Source organism: Rutidosis leptorrhynchoides, chromosome 6, assembly GCF_046630445.1.
Source record: "Rutidosis leptorrhynchoides isolate AG116_Rl617_1_P2 chromosome 6, CSIRO_AGI_Rlap_v1, whole genome shotgun sequence".
NCBI lineage: Eukaryota > Viridiplantae > Streptophyta > Magnoliopsida > Asterales > Asteraceae > Rutidosis > Rutidosis leptorrhynchoides.
This window is the reverse complement of record NC_092338.1, coordinates 100171563-100195407: the sequence shown is the minus strand read 5'-3', so window position 1 is coordinate 100195407 and position 23845 is coordinate 100171563. Positions and strand designations below refer to the sequence as shown.

The window sequence follows — 23845 nt, the reverse complement described above, 5'->3', positions numbered from 1 at the left end:
ACATATTGTGACCCTGTGAAGTAGTTTTTCTTTCGGTTGATTTCCAGCGAAGTGTCAAACTGCCTCATGTACAGCCTGAATTCAAGAAGTTCATTGATGTGATTTGCCATCTCATTTGTCATCAGCTTTTGATAGTTCCCAATGTTTTCTGTTCGCTTGCATATGTCAAAATACTTTAGTGCACGCTTGAGAGTCCCGTCAGAGTATTTTGGCAGCTCTGATTTGCGGATGAAAATTGGCTTTTTGATCTTGTTGCGAAATATGAAACCTTCTTCAGGGGCGTCTAAGCAATAGCAAATCCTAAAAGAAGACAAATCCAGATCGCCGATGGTTTGATTTGGTGCGGAGAGCAGAATCTTCTTTCGAATAGACTCGACACCTAACTGCAGATCATATTGAGAAGCCAGTTTGATTCTATCTTTCATGAACCTTCTGACCCTTTCGATTGCCGTTTCAATAACCCAAGTCTTTCTTATTTTGTTTCTCAACCAATTGTACAGAAACAACACATCAACCGGATTAAGTTCAATTAGATCATATTCCGAGAACATGTACTCTTGGTCGTTTGAACGAATCACTCTAAAAAATGGAGTATACACTCTCTTAGACAATGACCTATAAGCTTGTTCCTCTAGCCAACAGCCCTGTAAAACTTCTTTAGATTGAGGTTCACCAAGATTGATTGGAAGTGATCTGTGTTTGTTGAATTCTCCATGTTGAGGATCGGATGACGTGGATTGATCAGGAGGTGGTGGATCTGTTGGTTTCGGAAACCTTGGTGCAGGTTCACCGATGTATTCCTGAGTGACAAACCGATCAAATTCATTTAGCTCTTCCTCATCCGGAGCTTCTAAGTTTACGTAATTTTCTTTGGTGAATGCTCCTTCAATGACCGCGGTAGGCTGGGGTTTCAAGTTCCTGAAGAACTCTTCCTCTTCTTCTTCAGATTTTGGTATGATAAGCTGTGGAGTGGATGTGATGATAGTTTCAGACTAGGAGGTGATAGGTTCAATGTCTGAACCTGTATACACCACCATGGCAAGAGAAGTTTCGGCAGAGGTAACCACTTCTTCAGGTATATCGATATTGGTTTCTACTTCCTCTTTGACATCAACAAACATAACTTCATCGAAATCATCTTCATCGTCGGAGTTGATTGTGATCACATCATGTCCGTCTGGGGCAGTATCATCTTCTTCTACTATGTATTCGATCCCTTCGACCATTCCTTCAGGTATATCAGAGTCATCAATAATTTCTTTCCCTTTCCTGGAAGAGCTAGGTGCAGATTGTGTTTGACTGATAGTTTGGGTGATATACACAGTGGATCTTCCTCCGATATTCTCCCCCTCATGTTGGCCGCCGAAATCGGGGTCATCATGTCGCCGAGAGGAAGATGGTTGATCAACACAACACGGGATCGGTTCAAGAACCGGTGGATAATTCGGGATGAGTTGAAGAAGACCGAGAATAGCTTTTCTGATGTAATCACCCTCAGAAAGGTTAACTGAGAGAAGGTGAGCATGAAATTCATTTACCCGTTGAATATACGTGAGATTTGGTTGATGAGTGACAGTTTGGGTGATAGGGGATGATGTCATGATTGGAGGTGACAGTGGCGGTGGTGAAGCATTGAGATCAGGTGGTGGTAATGTTAGTCGTGGTGGTGATGGAGCTGTGGAAATAATTGGTAAGGATGTGATAGAGCCCTGTAAGGAAGTGTTAGTAAAAATAGCCTGAGATTCTTGATGAAACTCAGTTGTCACCACTGTTGAGCTGGAAAGCTGAGCAGTGAGGCCTGTTGAGACAGGACTTCCAAGCGATCTTAGAGAAGCAATTTCTGGGGATTTGCTAACCTCTACGCTTGTTGTTGCAGTCTGAGCTATAGACACATATTGTTCGGTATAGGACTGCACCAAATCCCTACGAGCACTAGACACATTCTCAAATTGTTTTTGGCGAATCTCATCTAGAGATGCCGATTCTAACTCATATGAAACAGATGTTTGAGCATCTGAGTGGCTTCCTAATGTTTGGGGAGGCTAACGTTTTTTTTTTTGCCCCATCTCACACCCGGTCCGCACATCCTCTCTTAATTTTTCAACCACGCCCTCATTTCCATCCTTATCACTCTGAACAATATCGTGAAGAACCTTCTGAAGGTGTTCAGAGGTTACCTGCTTTGATTCTGCTTTTCTTTTAGACCTAATTTTACCCTCATTTCTTTTCCCCTCAAAAATTTTTTTCTGTGACCCTCGCTTACTAGACCCCTCACCAGGTGTCCTATCAGTTCCTGGGGCAGGACCCCGGGTTGTAGAGGATCCATAGGAGCTCCTATCTGTCTCATATAAGCAGTGATTCTTGGATCATCACGAGGTCCAAGATTTAGTAAATGCACAGGAATAGGTTGAGCTGGCACATTCTGTGATCCTATTCTCTTTTGAATGAACTCTATGAACGGATGCTCTACTAGTGGTTCAACACGATCTCTAGGTATGGGATCTGGAGTCTGGTTGCTGACATCAATTACTGCTCCAAGAATTAGGGAATAGAATCTTGGGAATTGAATGTATGATAGGAGAGGTGCTGAGTGGATTTCTATCATGCGTTCCCAGATGACACGACCAAAGTCAGCAGATGGCAAGAACACAATGCCATAGAAGATTTTTAACAAGAATACTGTGATGTGATCGGTTCCAGTTTGCATTGGATTGAAGCAGCGATTGATGAGAGTATATAGGACAGCCCATCGTTGTGCCATTCGTTTCTTTTTGAAATCCCTTATCTTTGTCAACTCTCCTTCGTATCCAAGTTGATGTACGGCAGCAAGCATTGCATTTTCTGAAGGGAAAATATCGTATTGAGCACGGGCGGGAATTCCCAAGAATCGTCTCATGTCAGCTAGTGTGAAGGTGGCTCTCCGATCAGGGTTCTGAGAGGCTAGAAAAGAAAAATAGTCGGGTGCATCGTTAACTGGAGGGTGGTAGGTCATGGTGTCCCGCATTAGACGAAGTTGTCGTATTGAGACATGGTCGAATTCAGTGAAAAGGTTATGCATTGGGTGATTTAGAAGTATGGGAATCCAGTAGGAGCAAGGGGTGGGAACATCCTCGTTGAAAAAGACATTGTTTGACATTGCTGTGAAATCATGAGCAAGGTTATTGAAAAACACAGTTCATTTGGTGTTTTGTGAAAATAGTGATAAAGCATTAATTGTTTCAATTTTAAAAGATTGTTAAAGTTCATTTGAAACAGTACTAATACTTAACAATTTTGAACAAAATTGGTTTTCGAGCATTAGTGAAATTTTGGGCAAAGAAAAGTTTTAGATCATGAAGGTTTTTGTGCAAGCATTTCATCTATCAAAGGGTTTCAGACAAAGGTTTTCACACAGACAACCTTTTTCGAGCATAAAGTTTTTCAGTCACACTTTTCGAGCAATAACAGGTTTTTCAGACAACAGTTTTTCATACATGAAAGGTATTCAGACAGACAACCTTTTTCGAGCAGGAAGGTTGTCAGACACATTTTTTGAGCAGGTTAGGTTTTCAGACAGAGACCTTTTCAGACACAAGGGAGGTTCTCACACAACTAAATTTTCAAGCACAAAAAGGTTTTCGGTCAAGACTTTTCCGGGCACCTTTTTCGAGCGCTCGAAAATCAAGAGATTTTCGAGCACCCTGTTTGTTTAAGTTTCATGTTCATCTTTTTGCAGAAAATACAACAATTGGCCCAATTTAAGATTTAATGAATGAAATCTATTGTAAACTAAACCTGTTTAACATCATGAATTAAGACAAATCATCTGAAATTCTCAGATTTATTCCTGAACCCTAAAATTATTCCTATTCAAATTCGAGGTTGCAACAAGCATCTAGTTAAGTAATTAAGGAATAAATCAAGTTCTTCTTATCATAATCAAGATCCCTAAGTTAATTTATTATAACAGATTCATTTTATGGATGCAATCAATCAACTTAGGTTTCTAGGGTTCGACACCCCTGTATACACACAGCATATATTCATCAAATACTTATCCAAATCATGGCAAGTTCAACACTTTAAGTGATTACAGAGACAGAAAATCTTCTATAAAACAACAATTTTAGCCATAAACACATGATTTTAAAGTGAAAATACCGATTAGGTTTACTTGTGAAGATGATGAACAGTGGCAATGAATAGGGTGTTCTTGAGAGCACGTGAGCCTGATAAAATTAGATTTTCTAAAGTGATATTTGAAAGTGATGTGTTGGAAAGTGAACCTTTAACCTTATATTGACACAGGAAGTCCGAAAAATTAGCTTTTCAGTCAGTTTTTGCTCGAGAAAGGATAAGTTCAGAGTTGTTGCACGAAAATTTCAATTTCAAGCACAATTTGCTCGAAAACCTTCAGTCTTAGAATTTTGCTCGAAAACATTCACTAGATTTTGGATTTTAAGGGATTTTGGTACCCTATAATAACCTTTAAGAATTTTAAGAAATTCTGTGAAATAATCAAGTTATCACTTAAACTTTAATTATTTTTCAAAATTTAATTTTCTCAGGTTTTATCAGTAATTTAGACCGGGAACCATGAGGCAGTCATATAGACACATCCTCTTAAGGCAGTCACAAAGACATATCCTTTGTCATTTGTTGACTGTGAGTTTGAGGCAGTCATTTAGACACATCCTCTTGAGGTAGTCACAGAGTATTATCCTCCGTCATTTGTTGACTGAGATTTTGAGGCAGTCATTTAGACACATCCTCTTGAGGTGATCACAGAGACTCATCCTCCATCATTTGTTGACATTTTGATGTTAACTCCCCCTAGACAGTTGCCAGTTTCAGGAGAGTTAGTTTTGTAAGAGCGAGTTTTACATTGATGTTCGTGTAAAAGTCATTTTAGATTTTGAAAATTAACATTATGAAACCGGGTCTCACACTGTAATTTATGTGAGAGCCATTGTTCTTATCTCCCCCTCAAAATATGAAGTATCGGATTTTGAAAAACACAACGCTCCCCTAGGCAAGTGCATCACCCCCCCTAGACACTTGCCGGGACCCTAAATGGAGTTGAGATCAATCATGCCAATTTTGTCAACTAGATATTTAAATGTGGGTTCATCTAAGGCCTTGGTTAAAAGGTCAGCAAGTTAACTTTTGGTGGGTATGAAGTACAATTCGACATTGCCTTTTTCAACATGATCCTTAATAAAGTGGTAACGAATGTCAATGTGTTTGGTTCGAGAGTGGTGCACCGGGTTGCTGGTGATAGCAATGGCACTCTGAGAGTCGCAATAGATCAGGATTTTGTGGAATCTGAATCCATAGTCAAGTAGTTGGGACTGCATCCACAGTACTTGGGAGCAACAGCTTGCAGCTGCAATATACTCAGATTCAGCAGTGGAAAGAGAGATGCAATTTTGCTTGCGAGAGGACCAGCTGACTAACTTGTGACCTAGGAATTGGAGACCACCAGAGGTACTTTTCCGGTTTACTTGGTCACCAGCATGATCAGCATTCGTGAATGCTGTAAGGTTGAAGCCGGTTCCGAAGGGATACCAGAGTCCGAGATTGGGCGTGCCTTTGAGATAGCTAAAGATTCTCATTGCAGCCTTGTAGTGAGAATATCTAGGGTTGGCCTGAAAATGGGCACACAGACATACAGCAAACATGATGTCAGGTCTACTAGCAGTGAGATACATCAATGAGCCAATGAGGCTCCTATAGAGTGTTTGATCGAAAGATTGACCATCCAGATCAGCATGTAATGAAATGTTGATTGACATTGGAGTGGAGCTGGTTTTCATCTCAGGAAAGTTAAACTTTTTGAACATGTCAGAAATGTATTTTGATTGACCTATGAAAATCCCCGTTGGAAGTTGTTTAACTTCTAATCCTAGAAAGAAGTGGAGTTCTTCGAGCATGCTCATTTCAAACTTGTTCTTCATGAGTTCAGAAGACTCATAGCAGAGAGCGGGGGAAGTGGAATCGAAAATGATGTCATCAACATAGACTTGAATTAACAAGATGTGTTCTTTCTATTTTCTGATGAATAGAGTCGTGTCAATGGTTCCACGTGAGAAGCCGTTCTTGAGAAGAAACGCGGTTAGGGTTTCATACCATGCCCTGGGTGCCTGTTTTAGACCATAAAGAGCCTTGAAAATGAGATACACGTGATTTGGGTGTTTGGAGTCTATGAAACCTTCAGGTTGACTGACATAGACCACTTCTTGAAGAATCCCGTTCAGAAAGGCAGTTTTTACGTCCATTTGATAAACGGTGAATCGCTTGTGAGCAGCATATGAAAGAAATAGACAGATGGCTTCTAATCGAGCCACAGGAGCAAATGTTTCATCGTAGTCAATTCCTTATTGTTGTCTGTATCCTTTTGCTACAAGATGTGCTTTGTTACGAATGATGATGCCGTGAGGATCCTTCTTATTTTTGAAGATCCACTTGGTATCAATAATGGTTTTTCCAGATGGACGAGGAACAAGTTCCCATACTTCAAGCCGATCAAATTGATGAATTTCTTCTTGCATGGCTATAGACCAGTCGGGATCTTGGAGGGCCTCAAAGGCAGTTTTAGGTTCGATCGTACTCAGAAAGGCAGCGAAAAAACATTCATTGTTGGAAACCTTGCGAGTGCGAACGGGAGCGTCAGGATCACCAATGATTTGATGAATTGGATGATCCGCAGTCCATTTCATGGAATGTGGGAGAGGTGTAGTAGATTCATCATTAAGGGAGGAGTCGGTATGCGAGGAAGATGAGGATCCAGAATGTTCAGTGTTGTCAGCGGGGTATGTTGCATGTTCTTCCCACAGAGGAACAAGGGTATCTGCATTTTGTTCGGTGGATAGAATGGGAGGGGTTGCAGCGTCTAGAGACCTAGTACCTATTTCATTAGAAGGAGTATCTTCACTAGATTTGAGAGGAGATGATTCAACAGCTGAAGGATGAGGGTTGAAAATGGGAGCGTTGTTTCAGGAAGACACTCCAGTATTAAGGTCATCTAGAAGAAGAAAATCGGAGGAATTACTTTCGTTCGATGGTGATTCGCCCACAACCGCTGGAGTAGATGAACTGATTGTGATTGATTCGGGGAGAGCCGGTTCAGAGGGTACCGTGGAGTTTGTTGGCAATGGAGGGATGATGGGTTCAAACAATACATCTAGATCATCAGAGGTGGCCAGTGGAACATGTCGAAAGTGAGGATCAGAATTGAGTCCGGGGCGAGAGCCGTTATGACCAAGAACCATTCCAGACATCTCATCAAACTTGACATTGGTGCTTTCTTTAATGATTCGACTTCGACGATTATAAACACGATATGCCACACGATCTTGAGAGTAGCCAATAAATATTGCTTCATCACCACGAACATCAAACTTTCCAAGGTTGTCCTCATCGTTTAGAACATAGCACACACATTCGAATATGCCAAAGTACTTCACGTTGGGTCGATGTTTGAAGAGCATTTCGTATGGAGTTTTGTCGAACCGACGATTAATAATGGAACGATTTTGGGTGAAGCACGCAGTGTTAACAGCTTCAGCCCAGAGATACGGGGGTAGCTTGGAATAAACAAGCATTGTTCTTGCTGCTTCAACAAGGGTGCGATTACGTCTTTCTACAACTCCATTTTGTTGTGAAGTACGAGCGGCAGAGTTTTGATGGGTGATGCCGGCATGATCGAGATAAGAGTTAAGAACATAGTTTTGAAATTCCGTGCGGTTATCAGTTCTGAGATTACGTACAAGCATATTGGTGGATAATTGGATTCTTTTCAGAAAATCAATGATTATTTTCGGAGTTTCAGACTTACTTTTTAGAAATCTGACCCATGTGTATCGTGAATAGTCATCAACTATCACCAGGATGTACTTTCTTCCACCAAGACTGGAAACACGCATTGGCCCGCAAAGGTTCATGTGAAGCATATGAAGTGGACTGGAGGTGTTGAATTCGGTTTTTGATTTGTGGGAGGATTTATGAATCTTTCCCATAGCACATGAAGGGCAAACGTGTGAAGTATCGAATGAGATGAGTGGAACACCGTCAACAAGGTTGTTGGAGACAAGTTTGTTGAGGTTCTGAGAGTGTAGATGTGACATCCGGTGATGCCACAACCATGAGGTTTCAGAGGAAGCTTTGGAAACCAGGTAGAGTGGTTGTAAGTTTGAAGACATGTTTTCCATGGCAAGAGAGTAAAGAGTGGATTCACGTTTTCCTTCAAGTAGGTTGTCACCCTCCATGGTTTGAACACAGCACATAGATCTTTCAAAGATTACGCGAAGATCACTGTCACAGAATTGACTGACACTGAAGAGACAACACCCAAGACCACGAACATAGGACACACGTTTGATGATCACACCGTTAAATACATAATCTCCATACCCCTCGATTGTTGCAATTTCGTCATTTCCAAAGCGAACAGTACCTAGAAACTTGTTGACATAGTTTGTCAACATTGATTTATCACCAGTCATGTGTCTGGAACAACCAGAATCGAGATACTAAACACATGCTGGGATAACCTGCAAAACAGAGTTAAGCACGAGTTTTAGGGACCCCAGTTATCTCGGGTTCCTTGTAAGCAGATATACTCAGAGAATTTAGATCATTAGGATCATTAGACGAAACATTCAACAAGGTCTGAACATTCGTTACAACACACGAATCATGGTTTTGATGACCAAAATACAGACGTCTTTTACATCTATTACACATTAATGACCCGGACTGAGAAGCAAGACTTGAAGATGCTTGGACTGTTTCAGTCTTGGGTTTCCATGCTTTCAAAATGCTTTGTTTTGGTTTAGGTCCTGTGAAATTTAAAACACCAAATTTAGACCTAGTTTGAAAATGATTCATGTCTTTAAGTAATGACTGTCTAGCCCTTTGTGCTCTTTTGCGACGGTTTCACTTTTGAGTCTTGGTTAATCCATCAGATATCCGCTTTGCAGCCTGGTTGAGATTTGGTAGTTGCGGATGTTTGATGGATTTGGGGTTGTGTTTCAATGATCTACCACTGTTGCTCTGGAAGGAGTTAGAGTGGTTGAAATTTTGGAGAACGTGATGGCTGCTTGAACCACCCCTCTTGTCTAGAGTAGACGGTGCAGGGTGGTTGTGTGCTTTTCTTGCTGAGTGGTCATACACACCATGTTCTTGGATAATTCTTTGAACAGGGTTGTTTCGCCTTCCTATCAAGGTTGCGAAATGTGGTGGTTTGGGATCAGCACCCCTTTTAGTGACAATCATCTCCAAACGAGAGCCACGAATAGGGTTTTTTAGGATGGTGATAGCCGAAATGATAGGTTTCCTTGAATTCACTACCGTAGTGTAAGGAAAGCCTTGGTGATGTGGGGAGAGAACTCGTTGAGAATAGGTGGGTACCCATGGTACAAATTTCTCTTTTGTTGAATTTGATTCCTTTTGATGAGAATAATTTTGTGACAATGTTGGACCAAAATTCTTTTCGGCTTTTTCAAAATCACGATTCATTAAAACTTTTACTTGTAAATCGATGTTGTCCTTTTCAATAAGGGCAACATGTTTCTTATATCCTTTTAGTTCAAGTTTTAAGTCAACGATTTCTTTCCCGAGAGAATCAGCAAGAACATTTGAGGGTTCGATGGGGTGGCAGGGCGACGGTCCCTGAGGGGCTTTGGACTTTGAAATCATTTCACAGAAAGTGGTCGCTTGACTAGCAATCTGTTTTTGAAGTTCATGCACATCATGAGCAAGTTGATCATTAGTTGTTACATGGAGTGAGATTTGGTGTTGCATGGCTTTTATGATCATCAGAAATTTTCGTTCATTGTCAAAAGAATTCATTTTATTTTCGAAAAGTTCCTTTTCCAAACTGATGATGTATTTTTCTAATACCAGAGTTGGTAAATAGACAATACGTTTTTGACCTTCCAAATTCTCACTTTCATTAAACAAATCAGGTAAGCTTTCATATGAAAATGAGTTTTTCTTTTTCAAATAAAGAGCGTTGATTTTATCATAGATTAGAGCAATTTCTCGTTTCATTTTAGTTGATCTTTTAGCCAATGCTTCCTCAACCTCACTGTTGGATGCAAATGTGAGTCGTGCAGGTAGACCAATCATCAAGTATTTACTATCATACAAACAGGGCTCTGCTTTGGCCATTTTGGACAAAGTGAGAGGGTTTTCAAAACCTAGGCCTTTGTTCTCACGGAAGGAGTCCTTTGGACGATTCATGAAAAGGGTTTGATTCGAGATGTGTCCTACTAAAACAACCTTAGACTGTTCGGTCCTGTAGAGCTTTTCTTCAAATTTTCCTAGACGAGTTTGAAGCTCTAGATTATGTGCAGTAAGTTTAGAACATTTAGAGGTTTTCTTAGCAAGATCGAAGAGAGGTTCTCTTATCTTTTCTTCTAAGGTATCTAGGAGAGTTTTCTTAGAAGCAGTGAGTTTCTTAATTTCTTTCTCAGCATTGTCTACTTTCTCACAAAGAACTTCATTTCTTAACCTAAAGTTTGTCCTTTCTATTCGTAACGGTCTCACACTAGATTCTAGCTCCTTTAATTGTGTTACTTTATCAGCTAGATCCTTCTGAAGTGTTAGGTATGCATTGTTCGACACTTTGATTTTCAATTCAGCTTTTAACCTATGGTTCTCATTTTGTAGTCCACTAACTTGACTAGCAAATGATCTAAGATCCTTACTCATTTTAGCAAAGTTGTCAATATACATATCAGGTAATTCAGGGAGCTTCTTATCATGATTATGAGAAGCAGGTTCATTTCTAATGGGCACATTAATTTGGATAGAAGGTTCATTGGGTCTCTTAGAGGTTGCTTGCAATACATCAGAAATACATTCAGAACTATTATTTACAGAGTTATAATATTCATGAATTATGTCGGTGTAAAGTTGTACCTCTTCCTCATCATCGGAAGAAACACTGTCAGGAGCATGGTTCATGTTGGTGAGTTTCACTACGTTGGCACGTTCGGGCTCCTGTTCACTGTCTGACCAGTTTAGCCAAACGTCATCTGAGGCTTTGAGGACCTTCCCCTTTTCGGCATCTTGGGTGAGCAACATCTTTTTCTTGTAGTACTCGGCATCCTTTCGTTTGGGTAGTCTGCATTCTCGTGCAAAGTGACCTGTTTTACCACAGTTGAAACAAACATTATCGGGGTCCTTGCTGTCAGGGGCCCGGTATTGAGTGGTAGGTGTTTCGGGTTTTTTGTAGTAAGAAGAGCTGGATGAGGTTCGATTGTTGTTGTTTTTCTTAAAGCCTCCAGATGATCTCCTGAGATTCAGTTGCTTACTGAACATTGCGGCAGCCTTGACGAGATCCCGATGTTCTTCATCAATATCAGAGTATGTGTCCTCATCAGAGGAAATGGTTTGTTTTGTTTTGAGAGAGTTGGAGCGGTTGGAAGGGGTTTTGGTGGAGCTTTTGTTAACAAACAAGGCCATTGGATCACTGGTTTCAGTGAGATTGGATTTAGGGATTTGGGCGGCTAGAACATCAGGTTGATGATTCATTAGTTTCCCTACAACTTCATGGATGTTGTACTTCTTGGTGTTTTTGGATGCACGGAAGTTGTTTCCATAAGGAGCCCAGGTGGCATTTAGTTTCTTCAGAAATTTCATGTTCAGCTCTTGATTTTCTTTTTTCACTCCAACCTTCTTTAGCTCATTAATGACTTCACAGAAACGTCTGTAGCAGTCTTTTAGGGGTTCATCGGGTTTCTGAAAGTAGTCCTCATACATTGCGAGCGCTATGTCGAGTTTTGTCTGTTCGGATTGACTGTATCCTTCCTGTTGACGGGTGATTTCATCTAGAAGTTCTTTTCCGGATTTCAGAGAGCTGACAGATTTGTACATGTCATGAGGAAGGGCTTGCATGATGATGGACCTGGAATCAATATCGGCTTGAGCTCTCTTAGCTTTTTCACCTTGAAGTTCATAGGGTTTTAGGACTTCGCCGGTGTCAGGGTGAAGTGAGATCTTGGGTCCAATGAGAAATGATTCCCAGAGGTATTTGGTTTGTTCTCCTTTTCCGTCGATGAAGTTGTCAAATCTTCCTTTCCATTCGTCAAACAGTCCCTCGAACAGCATGGGAGGACGAGTATCTGAGCCCACAACCAAAGCATCACGGTTTGCAGTAGCCATCTTAACTTAGAAGTGTGAACTGAGTGGTGCAAAGGACAGAAGTTTAAACAAGAGATTGCTTAGAGTGAAGGAACACTTGTGTAAGCAGATTGAAATTAGGGTTTTGGTGTAAAACCACTTGTACAAATTGAGTGGTTTTTGAACAAAGCCAAATTTCAAGTCAGATTAAGTTTTCGAGCACCACTAAAGAATAAGGGAAATGGAGATTTTCGAGCAGCACAATTCTGAGATCAAAATCCTAGGTTTTCGAGCAGGCAAGATAATAGAGCACTAGTAAGGTTTTCGAGCAGGTAGTGTATTCAAGCAATTAAGGTATTCGAGCACCTACTTAATTCTAGAGCACCTAAAGTATTCGAGCAGATAACTAGGGTTTTAAGCAAAACCAAGCCCTCAAAATAGGGTGGTTTTTCGAGCAAGACCAGGTTATCTGGACACAAGGTTTTCGGGCACAAAAGGACAAAATCTTTAAAGTTAACGAGCAAATTGAAATTTTCTTGCAAGGTTTTCGGGCACTATAAATCACTGTTTTTCAGTCAATCTTTTAAAGTTTAAACTTAATTTTTTAGAGCAAATGCTCAAGTTGCTTACTGTTTTCGAGCAAAAATCACCCCTTTTTCAAAGTTTTCGAGCATTTTGACTGGAAAACAATTAGTTCAGTGACTTTAAATTCAAACTTGTTTGACTTTTAAGAAAGAGAAAGTTATGCACGTGAGCTCTTACACATAAGTACAAGGTGATGCACACAAGGACAAGTCCTTTGTCCTTTCTGACACAAGTCAAGGTAATATGTCAAGGACAAGTCGTTATCGTACCAAAAACTATCGGGTAAAGTGGTTTTCGGTGGGTATTAACCGTAGGTCCAAAGTTGGGAGCCAAAAACTACTAAACACGTGTGAAAAACAATGAGTTTTTCGAGCAAAACCTTAGGGTTTCACTGTAGTGAAGCAACCCTAAGAGGTTTTCGAGCAGTTTCAAACCCAGATGGGGTTTTTCGAGCACAGATTCTGGAAAAAACTTAAGCAATTTTCAAGTAATTTCAAGCAGATTTAGTCAAGATTAAGTGCAAAACAGCATGTATCATGTGTCTATAAGGCATTTAAAAGGTTTTAACATGACAGGAGTGAAGAATTTCAAGCATTTTTCGAGTATAATGTGTAATAAAGTGACAAAGTCATAGTATTTTAAACATAGCATCAGAAATATGAACATATGAAGCAAGAACTATGAATAAAGCATATGAGTTAAGCACAAATATACCAGAAAATTACACGGTATTCATATCATTTTGACATACAAGCCTTTTTCATACGACAGAAGCATGATAAGCATAATTTATCACAAAAAGAATATCGAACAAATTGGAATCTGAAAAATTTTCGAGCATAAAGTTTACAGAAACAAGTGACAATGAGAAAAATCATACGAGTTCTAGTGCATGTTCAATCATTAAAGACAGATTACAAGCATAAAAATAAGAGAATTTAACATACAACAGCTAATTCGTGACCGAATGGGTTTAAATTGAGATACCTCAACCGAAGAACACCAAACTCTCCAAAAACACGATTCTTGAAGCTTCAATCCTTGGATCAACAAGCAAGATAGCAAGTCCCGCTCTGATACCAATTGTTAGTCCCAAATGAAGCTTGGATCCACGGTTTTGATGGATGTTTAGTGGGTTGGAAGTATTAGTTATCAAGAACACTAGAGAGGAAAGATAAGATATGTAATATGCAAAATAGATAACTAAATCATTAACAAGTGAGGAGGTTGTTTATATATGACAACCTCCTAAGTTACAAGAGTTACAAGTTACCATGGTAAATACAGTAAATACATTACAAAGAAATAATAAAACCGTGCGCCACAAATCTATTACATAAACATATGTCAACAGGTTTGATGATGGGTTGTGAACCGAAAGTACACAGAGAAAGATGGTGAAGAGGATTGTCGATGATAGAGTGATTGATGGGTGTTGGTGATCATGGTGATTATGATAAAGTGGTGAGAGTGATGATGGTTGTTTTGGTGACGTTCTTCGAACAAGAAACAGAAGAAGATACAGCATCAAAAAAAAAATGGAGATGGTGGTGGCGTGTGATGGTTAAATGGGCGGCGGTTAACCGTGATGTTCACAGTGGGAAGTGGTCGGAGAAGATGGTTGTGGTGTGGCGATTCAAAGTAAATGGTGATTGTGCTCGGGTAGTCGAGTAGCAGAAAAATGAAGAGTGGACATGGTGTGGATATATAATCACATAAGGTATATATATGTATATATATTATAGAGGATGGATAAAAGGATACTGTGATGAAAGAGATTATTACATATATCTACAAACAAACACAGTAATCTCGTTGAATATATTCATTTACTTACAAATTTCAAATAGTAATATATATATTAAATGAAAAAAAGAAAAACGTGCATGGACACAGTATAGCCACCATATATTTGGTATCTTATGGACAGTTTTCACGGACTGTACTATATCGCGAAATCAGTGGCGAATAAAAGTGTTCAGAAAAATTTCATATTTTTAAATTAAATATATTTAATTATTTTGGTCATTATGGTATAAAATTTGTTCATTAATTATTAAGTAAAAATTACATTAATTATTCACTCCCAACCCTAAGTAAAATTTAAAAAGTTTTAAAATTTAACAAAAAACTTCTAAATATATTATTAATAAGTCTATAAGTTATAAAACTCATTTTCGAATAACCGTTTATTTTAAAATCACATAAGTTCCTTTTTAACTCATTTACTATCAATCGAATGACACTTGAGCATTACCGCCATTTACAAAATAGATTCGAAATCACAAAATATATATTTAATATACTTTATTTATATATATAGATATGTTTTAAATATTAATTATCATAATATCATATTTTTATTTTATTTTACATATTCAATTTTAATACAACAACATATAATATTTCGAATTATTATTTATATATATACACACACATATCTATTTACAATTAATTGTTCATGAATCGTCGAGAACAGTCGAAGGTCATTTGAATATATGAACATCGTTTCAAAATTTTCTAGACTCAACATTACATACTTTGCTTATCGTATCGAAATCATATATAGATCAAGTTTAAATTTGGTCAGAAATTTTCGGGTCGTCACATCGTGTTCGTGTAAGTTATCGTTTTTTCTTATTCCAGTATATTTCGTACTACTTTTAGCGTCTTGATATTTTTTTCCTTATTTATAGAATTTGCTTTAAAAAAATATTGGTAGTATTAAAATTATTACTCTTTTTTGATAAATTTATAAATTATAAAGTTGTATATTACTTGTGTGCGAATGTAACTTAGAGGTGTATTTGGATGAAACTAGTTGGAGCTGGAGCTTATCATAAGCTTTAGTTTTTTCAAAAAACTACTTCTAAAAGTTTCTTTTTCCAGAGCTTCTTTTTTACATAAGCTATACTTTTGGTTGTATGTCAAACAGAAGTTATGACTTATAGCTTATTAAAATCATAAACTCAAGCTCCTATAAACTCTCGTAAATTCGTTGCCAAACACACCCTTGTTAAATGTTAATGTATACTACTACATTTTATAGATTTATTGTGGTCTATATTAGCCCATATTTTATCAAAATAATAAAATATAACAAAATAATAATATAGTTACAAGAATGATATAATGATACCAAAAGATTGAGAAAAAACACCCAAAATCCTTGTCAACTTATCTCAAGTTTCTCTTTCCAAACCATCATGTTTTGTAAATTGTAACCCAAATTCAAAAGACTTGTAAACTAAAACCCAGTTTTCGCTTGATTAAAAAAAAGAAAAAAGAAAAAAAAAAGAAAAACACACTCTTATTTATTGTGGGTTTTCCGCTCACTCTTTCGTTCCGCCACCTTCTCTGATCTCTTCTCAGGTAACAAAACAAAACACCCAATCTACTTTTAGCTTTATATATAATAATAATAATACTATATATTTTGCATAATCTCTTATTTTGTTGCTCACCCTACCTAATTATCTACAAGATTTTATTAATTATTGTTTATATTTTTTTGGGTGGTAATTCTTTATGTAATTCCAAATGCATTCGGTTGTAGATGATGTGATTGTGCTTTTTTGAATTTATTTGTTTTTAATCTGCGTTATTTTTCAAGTTTACATGATTGATTGTATTTTTACTGTCTCGTTTTCATAATAAAAAGGTGGTAGGTTGGTGGTTGACTTGTTGTTTAGAACACAATTTGGGTAATTATATTTTTTTATTATTTTATTCTTATCAATTTCTTCAGTTCACTTGATTGACATATAGTGTTTGCTTCTATCTCTGTGTGTTACTCTTGATTTTGATTGGTCCATTCAAGCTCAAAACTTTTTCCCCTTTATTTTAATTAATAATTATTTTTATAACTTATCCAAACAAGCAGTCACATTGATGTTATGATCTTGAATTATTTGGGTGGTTTTGCTTTTCTTGAATTATAAAAAAAATAAAATTCAGCCATGAGTAGTAGATGATTATTGGGTTGACTTTGAATTTTCTTACTCTTATGTCATATTTTTATGATGCAACAGCCATATACTTTTGTGCTAATTAGATTTGATTCATGCTGTTTGATGCATTGTCTCTATGAACTAGCTAACATTATCAGAATCTTGTTTAATCCGAAAATCCCTTTTGGACCTGAAGCAGCAACAGATGTAAGTCCGATTCAGTAAGTAGCAATGTAGTAATATATATCACAAAAAGTGTGCATATAGCCGGCCTTTAATATCTTGTAATTAGCTTTGTTATTTTATTCCAATGTTTGGTATAAGTGATAATCTAGTTTTTGAATGAAGTTAGAATCTTCTTAAGACACTATGGTGAGCATCCGTAGACAAAGGCTCATTAAACTTTATGGTAAGTTCATATTCTTTGCTTTATGTTAATATCATGTTATTGAGTATTATTGTCATTTTGGTTGTCGTTTCTTGATTTTACACCCGGTCTTTGAGATAAACCAAATAATTGGTGCACATTGTTGTGCGTTTTCAGTTGTTACATTTATTCATTTATTGATGACTCGATGGATGTGAATATTCAGGGAGAAGCACTTTTGATTTGCTTTCGTCATATGAAAATGGACAATCTCCTGGAAATCGGGTGCAAACCACAAGATCACCTGCCATTCATCGTTCAAGTTCAGTTGATGTTGACGGGACTAATGAGGTAAAATAAACATAAATATTTTTTGAAAATAAATGATTTACAGGAGTTATTCTTTTTTTAACAACCAACTCGAACTTTCAAGGTCCCGACCGACTCGTTTTTGTCTCGCACCTTTTTATACCTCGATAGAACTTGTATTGCTCCTATGCTAATGCCATAAAAAGTTCTGGTAAAATTTGTAATTGTTTGACTTGGATATTTGGTTTAATGTAGGTGTTTGACTTGTTCTTAGATTTGCAATGTACCTTTAAAAATAGTAAATTTTTGTACCTAATCACAGCATTTGTTCATGTAAAATGGTTCTGATAAATCTCAAATAGTAAATAATGGGCAGATAAGTATCTTCCACTTGAGATACTTTTAGAAGAGAATTTTCCATTTTCATGATTAATTTCAGAAATTAAAATTGTAGTTAATTTCATTTAGGTAGAGGAGCTTGAAACTTTCAACGAATTTGCCCGTTGTCAGTCTAAAAAAATGGTTCTGTTATATAATAACCCTGGGTTGTTCAACGTGTTCTTTGCTCAATATCGAAATTGGACTGGTTTTGCAGGATTTATTAATTTTTTCTTTTCCTTTTTACTGGGTATAAACCAAGGTTTACACTAATGTTATGTTTAGCAGGACAATTCAAAATCCGAAGAACCTGAACCCTCAAATGTCAATGAGTCTAAGCAGCCTGCTGGCTTTCCAGGTTTGTTTCTCGTTTTTTTGATTAATTACACAATTTCATTAGTTTGGTAAATTAAATTCGTTGAATTCAATCTAATATGATGTATTTACCACTTGTTGCTCCGTCTCTAATAATAAAAGTTGATATAAAATTATCAGATTTGTTATCTGAATCAACAGATGGTACAATGTAAGTCCAATTTCTAATGAAAGTTGCATTGTTTGACTTGATATATTGTAAAGATGTCACAATATTAGGTAGTATTATGTACCCGGCCAAAAAAATAGTATTAATTTTAATTGGTCTTGGTGATGACGAATAAATGTAAGTTTGAATTTGAAAGTTTCAAGAACCGGATCTGCTGGAATTTTATGAAACATTATTCACCGGAAAATGTATCAATTTTCGTGGGATAAATGGGAGTAACACTTTAAAATCCATATGCATTAACCATGGATTAAAATTTGTGTGGTTAAAGATAGCATTTTAAGCTGTTATTCCGTGTTTTTATTTTGTAGGTGCCATTTACATTAAATTTTGAATCGTAGATTATACTTTATTTTAAGATAAATGAAAAAAATAAAAATAAATAAACACCCAGAAAACGGAAAAATATTAAAAAAAATTGGAATGACAAATACAATTGTTTCGTTTATTTCAGTTTTCAAAAGACGTAAAAGACACAGAAGAAAGAATTTTGAGAACCAAGAAGCGTGCGTGATGAGAGGTGTGTATTTTAAAAACATGAAATGGCAAGCTGCCATCAAAGTCGACAAGAAACAAATACATCTGGGCACCGTCGGCTCTCAAGAAGAAGCTGCACGCTTATATGACAGGTAGAGGTGGCAAAATGGGCGGGTAGTGTTACGGGTTTAAGTCAAATAGGTGCTAGCAGTCCTCACACTACCAATTATCCTGCAAACCCCTTTTTAATCTTTTTTTTTCCTCTGATTCCTTAAAAGATAGTAGTTAGTGTGTTATATACGGCTTAAAACAGCCAATTATCTATAATGTAAATGGGTCGAAGCTACCACCTCTTTGAAATACTTGATTCAAGAATTATATACTCCGTAGTATACTCTTTGCAAGTTGCGGAGACCATAATATAGTAGCTTAAAGAGTTGGTTATTACTCCGTATAACTATCTTCTTGATTGTCAACAACAAACATTTTAGCTCAGGCTACATATACCGTTCATGTATGACGAACGTTTTTTATTTATTTGCACAGTTACACATCCTGGTTCAATTTTGTTTCTTGCAGGGCTGCTTTCTTGTGTGGAAGGGAACCAAACTTTGAACTCACAGTCGAAGAAAAAGACGAACTGAGTAAACTGACCTGGGATGAATTCTTAATCATGACCCGTGATGCAATCAACAACAAGAGTAACTATATTTGCTTCTTATTTTTAGAGTTAATTTCCTAAAAGACCAAGATATTAAGCCAAAAACCAATCATTTCAATAATGCACGTACGAGATTAGAGATAAACAACTCTATATATGTTTATGTGAGTTTTGTGACATATCACATATGTGATTCCTGACCAAATTTGTTACCAAAATATCTAATCAGCTAAGTTTTAATGTGTATCGAGTATTAAGCTTTGAAATTAGGTTTATGATTAGTTATGCTGAAAATGAACATTTTTTTGGCCAGGACATCAGAGAAGGGTTAGTTCGAGGATGAAGTTTGAGAATCACCATCTCAACATTGACTCGGGAGCAGAAGCATATCAAGGGAGAAATGGCTTCTCAGGTTCTGATGACCCAGATATGTCACTAGCGTGATGATATCCTATTTATTCGTCGATTTTATTTTTTTATTGGTGATGTACCACGTGCCACACTGATATTTTGTTAATTATTAGTGTAAACGATGGCGGAATCTGAGATCCAAATATGGTTTGAACTTTGAGGAGGGAATTTGTCTCATTTATTTGTATATATAGAAGAGATTATTGATAGAATAGTGCTGTTATTTGCCTGATTACCTGATATTTTAAGACCTTATGCTACAGAAATAAGCTTGAAAAACTTAACTACCTTTTATCCATTTTTTCGTAGTAATCTGTGATTGTGTGAAGTTTTGTCTAATCTCTAAGACCGGAGCCAACTGTAGTGACGTTGGCTCCTTCATTTTCAGGATGCAAAAGACGCCATAAAAAGTGGGTTGTCTTATTACGTAGGTGAGTGGAACCAAAGTTAATTCGTCGTATGGATGAAACTCAAAGACGAATGAGGCGGGGCCAACGAGGATTGTGTATATACTTGCGCTATAACTACTTTATTCATCTAACCTTATAGAAAGTAGAAGACTGTGTTTTGATTATACAAATTAGAATTTATTGACTTTTGATTGTACATTTTTCTAATTGCTATTAAGCCGTTATGTCACTGTCATTTAGCATGCATTTAGATAATATGTACTTTGGAAGAAAAAAAATGTGATATCTGTCGTATATCTATCAAGCGCTTTAATCTAACAGTGTAGATACAGATATCAAACGGTTTAATCTTACGGTATAGTTATGGATGAATGATATATATTTAAATGAATATGAATGGAAATTCCGTAAGAGATTAATGGCAGACTGGCAGTTGAGAAAGTAAAACCCCAAGCAAAAGGTGGTCGTGATGCCGATGTGTGGTAGAGATGGAGGTGGTAGCGATGGAGAGGATATGTGGTGGCGATGGAGACAGCAGGCAGAAGCTTCTGGTGGGAAGTAGACGAGAGTATATAAATAGGCCAGATATAAAAGACGAAATTACACTTTAAGTAATATTAAAATGTTCAGTTTTACTGAGGTGTGTAATGATGTATTTATAATATTGTTTAAAAAATTAGTTGGGTATCAATATAGAATCAACCGATTCATATCCGATTCATTGTCATCGTTGTTCGCGGATCAACTCACTTATTCGTTTTGGGCCAATCACTTTTTTGTATGCATATCGAACAGGCCCAATTAGCGTGCCCAATGAGCGTCCGCCTAAACGATTATTAAACCGGTCGATTCGAGTGTGAAAAATGATATAGAACTCGTCAATAAATCAATCAAGGTTTAAGACTATGCTCAGAAATGGAATCTGCAGATGAAATTAAAACCCTAGAAGAAGAAGAAGAAGAAGAAGGTATCAGTTGGAGAAGTCGTATTATCTACCCTACTCTCCTTGGAGGTACTTTTCCCCAAATTCATTTCATTTAATTTTGGTTATTACAGTTGAATATTAAATGCAGCAAATACTTTAAAATTTAGGCTTTATACATGTAATTGATAGATTTTGTTACTTGCTATTTTGTTAATCCATTCAGATAGCTTTTCTGTTAAGTCGACACTAGCAGTTTAAACATCATCGTGAATTTAATTTTGTATTTTTGTTTTTTAATGTTGGCTATTTGTTTTTTAATTTTTTGTTGTTATTCGGACTAATATTGATTTTGATGCTATTTTATTTATTTGTTTGAATTATAGCTTGAATACGTGTAAGTAAATTTCCCAAACACATAAAAATATAATGATGCTGTAACTATGTTTTGAATACTTGTTGTTTAATTAGGAATTGTGGGAGGTGGAATTGGATTAGTATCGAAGCATCGAAAAGTTCACGGATTAGCAAACATGTCTGCGACTTACGCCACGAATCTTGCCATTGTCACCGGTTGTTATTGTGGTAAACTATCTCCTTCCTCCTGTTTAGAGAATATTTCATGTTTCGTATGATTGTGTGATAACACCCTTAAGAAGTTAACTTCTGGCTATAATTTATGTTTATGAAAAATGTTAGGTTGGTCACTTGGTCTTTAACTCAATTTTTCTTATCATTTACTCTTGTAAAAAACAACGTTAATTGCTCAAATGCGGATGCAATGGTGAGTACTGAACTTGTGGAGTTTGTGACTAGAACCTAGAAATAGTGAGTTAGTAGCTTACATAAGGGCTTTTATCAAATATAAGTCTTATTGCATGGCTTATAGTACATATGCACTTCGAGTTGTCATTGATGTCTTTTGTAGAACGTTGTTGGTGATAGTTAATTGGAGAATACATCTCTAGATTTTTTAAAAATGTTTTATAATATTGGTTCCCGTTTATATTCTTCATTTATCATTCTATATAGTGAGTTGAGGTGTCGAAACGGATGGAGATGTGATTTCATTGTCTTTTACTTGATTCTAAATTGGGTTCCATTAAAAAAATCATTTAGCATTCTAAACTATTTAATTTGTTTTTTTTTTTTTTTTTTTTTTTTTGTTATGACAGGTGCTCGGGAGATCGTAAGAGCCAGCAGGCATTCAGAGCCTGACGATCTTCTTGACTCGGCAATTGCTGGATTTGGTACTGGCGCTATTTTAGGAAGATTACATGGTTAGTCACTTATGAACCACACACCCTAAACGAAAATCTAGTATCAGTTTTTGAACGTATGTAACCCACATGACCGTCTTTCCATTTGCCTTTTTGTTTATTTTCATTCTTTTTTGTTATGTAGACTTCTCTGTCAATAGTTGCACTTTCAGATTTTTCATGATCCTCAGAAAGTTGATTGTTTGGGCAAATTTAGAAGCATTTGTATTAATTTTGGTTTCTTTTCTCTTTCAGAAGTTCAAAACGTTGCAAAACTAGGTTAACATTGGATTAAGAATTTGACATTAATGTTATACTACGTAGTTAGTTTAATACATTCTTAACGTCATGTAATCAGATTTATTGATTAATCACACACTATCATAAATGCAGGAAATAAATAGATATATATAGATATTATTATGTGTCATATTACATGATTCTGGAAACAAAATTTAAAAGTACTTTATTATTGCAAAACAGTTAACTTATCTTTCCCGTCTAATAAATTGATTATATCTATATATAAGACAATTGACACATTTCTTATAATTTTGATCTCAGGTGGTGTTCCGGGTGCGGTCCGTTACTCTATTGGAATCGCCCTTGTAGGAACTGGGGTTGATTTTGCTGCTATAAAACTAAGGCCTGTTTTCAAGAACATGTATGAATCGTTAGCCGGTGATGACAAGAAAGACAGTTGGTTCAAATGGCCAGAATGGTTACCCATCCAAGTTCTTGACGAGGAAGCTCAGGCTGCAAAACGTGCACGCGAGGAAAATCTACGTGCTCGGATTCGTGATTTGACAAAAGAAGATTCATAAAAGATGATGCTACTTTTTGCAGAAAGCTTTTGGTTGGTTGTTATAGAATTGTGGCTTCTATTTATACTAGTATAAACTTGAATAAGCATTTGTTGTGAGATTCAAGTTAGAATCATATTGACTTTAAGATGCAGGCAAATTACAAAGACACGAGTTTTGGAGGTTTATTTTATCCTAGGTTTGGATCTTAGATGACATCTTTGAACCACGATCGATTCACAAAACACTACTATTTTTTCACAAGAAATCATATTCTGTTTAGTTTTTTAATATACAACCATGCCAAATAGTATAAGCAAACCCAAATAAAACATATTCTATTGAATTGAATGCCTTATGTAAATCTTTACTTATTTTCAAGTGTTCGATGCTCATGTCACATATAATGGGTACACCAGTTTATAATGCGTACACCACACATGTATTTGGCCATCAACAACACATCATTGTGACATACACAAATAAAATGAACTACAAATTGCTTCTTTTCAAATCTAACATTTGAAAACTAAAACCTTGTATCTACAATCCATTATTCAGATAAATGGTTTCTCAGAAGGACGGAATCCTTGTTTACCAAATTCCGAAAGTTATATCCATTAAAGAAAGAAGGTAGAAGGTAGAACCCAAGTTTTTAGTA

General features: G+C 36.7%; 2 protein-coding genes across 5 annotated transcripts; both read left to right on the top strand.

Moving 5' to 3' along the window:
• The first annotated feature begins 15849 nt into the window (after window positions 1-15849).
• On the top strand, window positions 15850-20038 carry LOC139852944 (ethylene-responsive transcription factor-like protein At4g13040). Of its 4 annotated transcripts, none has more exons than XM_071842294.1 (7): window positions 15850-16065; window positions 16996-17052; window positions 17237-17361; window positions 17983-18055; window positions 18696-18870; window positions 19298-19419; window positions 19693-20038. In XM_071842294.1, the coding sequence occupies exons 2-7, from the start codon at window positions 17013-17015 to the stop codon at window positions 19821-19823; spliced, it is 666 nt and encodes a 221-aa protein (XP_071698395.1). In that variant the 5' UTR covers window positions 15850-16065; window positions 16996-17012; the 3' UTR covers window positions 19824-20038. The 4 variants fall into 4 exon arrangements, with proteins under 4 accessions (XP_071698395.1, XP_071698396.1, XP_071698393.1 ...); XM_071842295.1 differs by having other exon boundaries at window positions 16992-17052; window positions 17986-18055; XM_071842292.1 differs by having other exon boundaries at window positions 16992-17052.
• Window positions 20039-21112: 1074 nt separating this feature from the next.
• Window positions 21113-23468, top strand: LOC139855703 (uncharacterized). The gene is made up of 4 exons (XM_071844950.1): window positions 21113-21212; window positions 21594-21707; window positions 22298-22402; window positions 22946-23468. The coding sequence occupies exons 1-4, from the start codon at window positions 21116-21118 to the stop codon at window positions 23203-23205; spliced, it is 576 nt and encodes a 191-aa protein (XP_071701051.1). The 5' UTR covers window positions 21113-21115; the 3' UTR covers window positions 23206-23468.
• The last annotated feature ends 377 nt before the right edge of the window (window positions 23469-23845 follow it).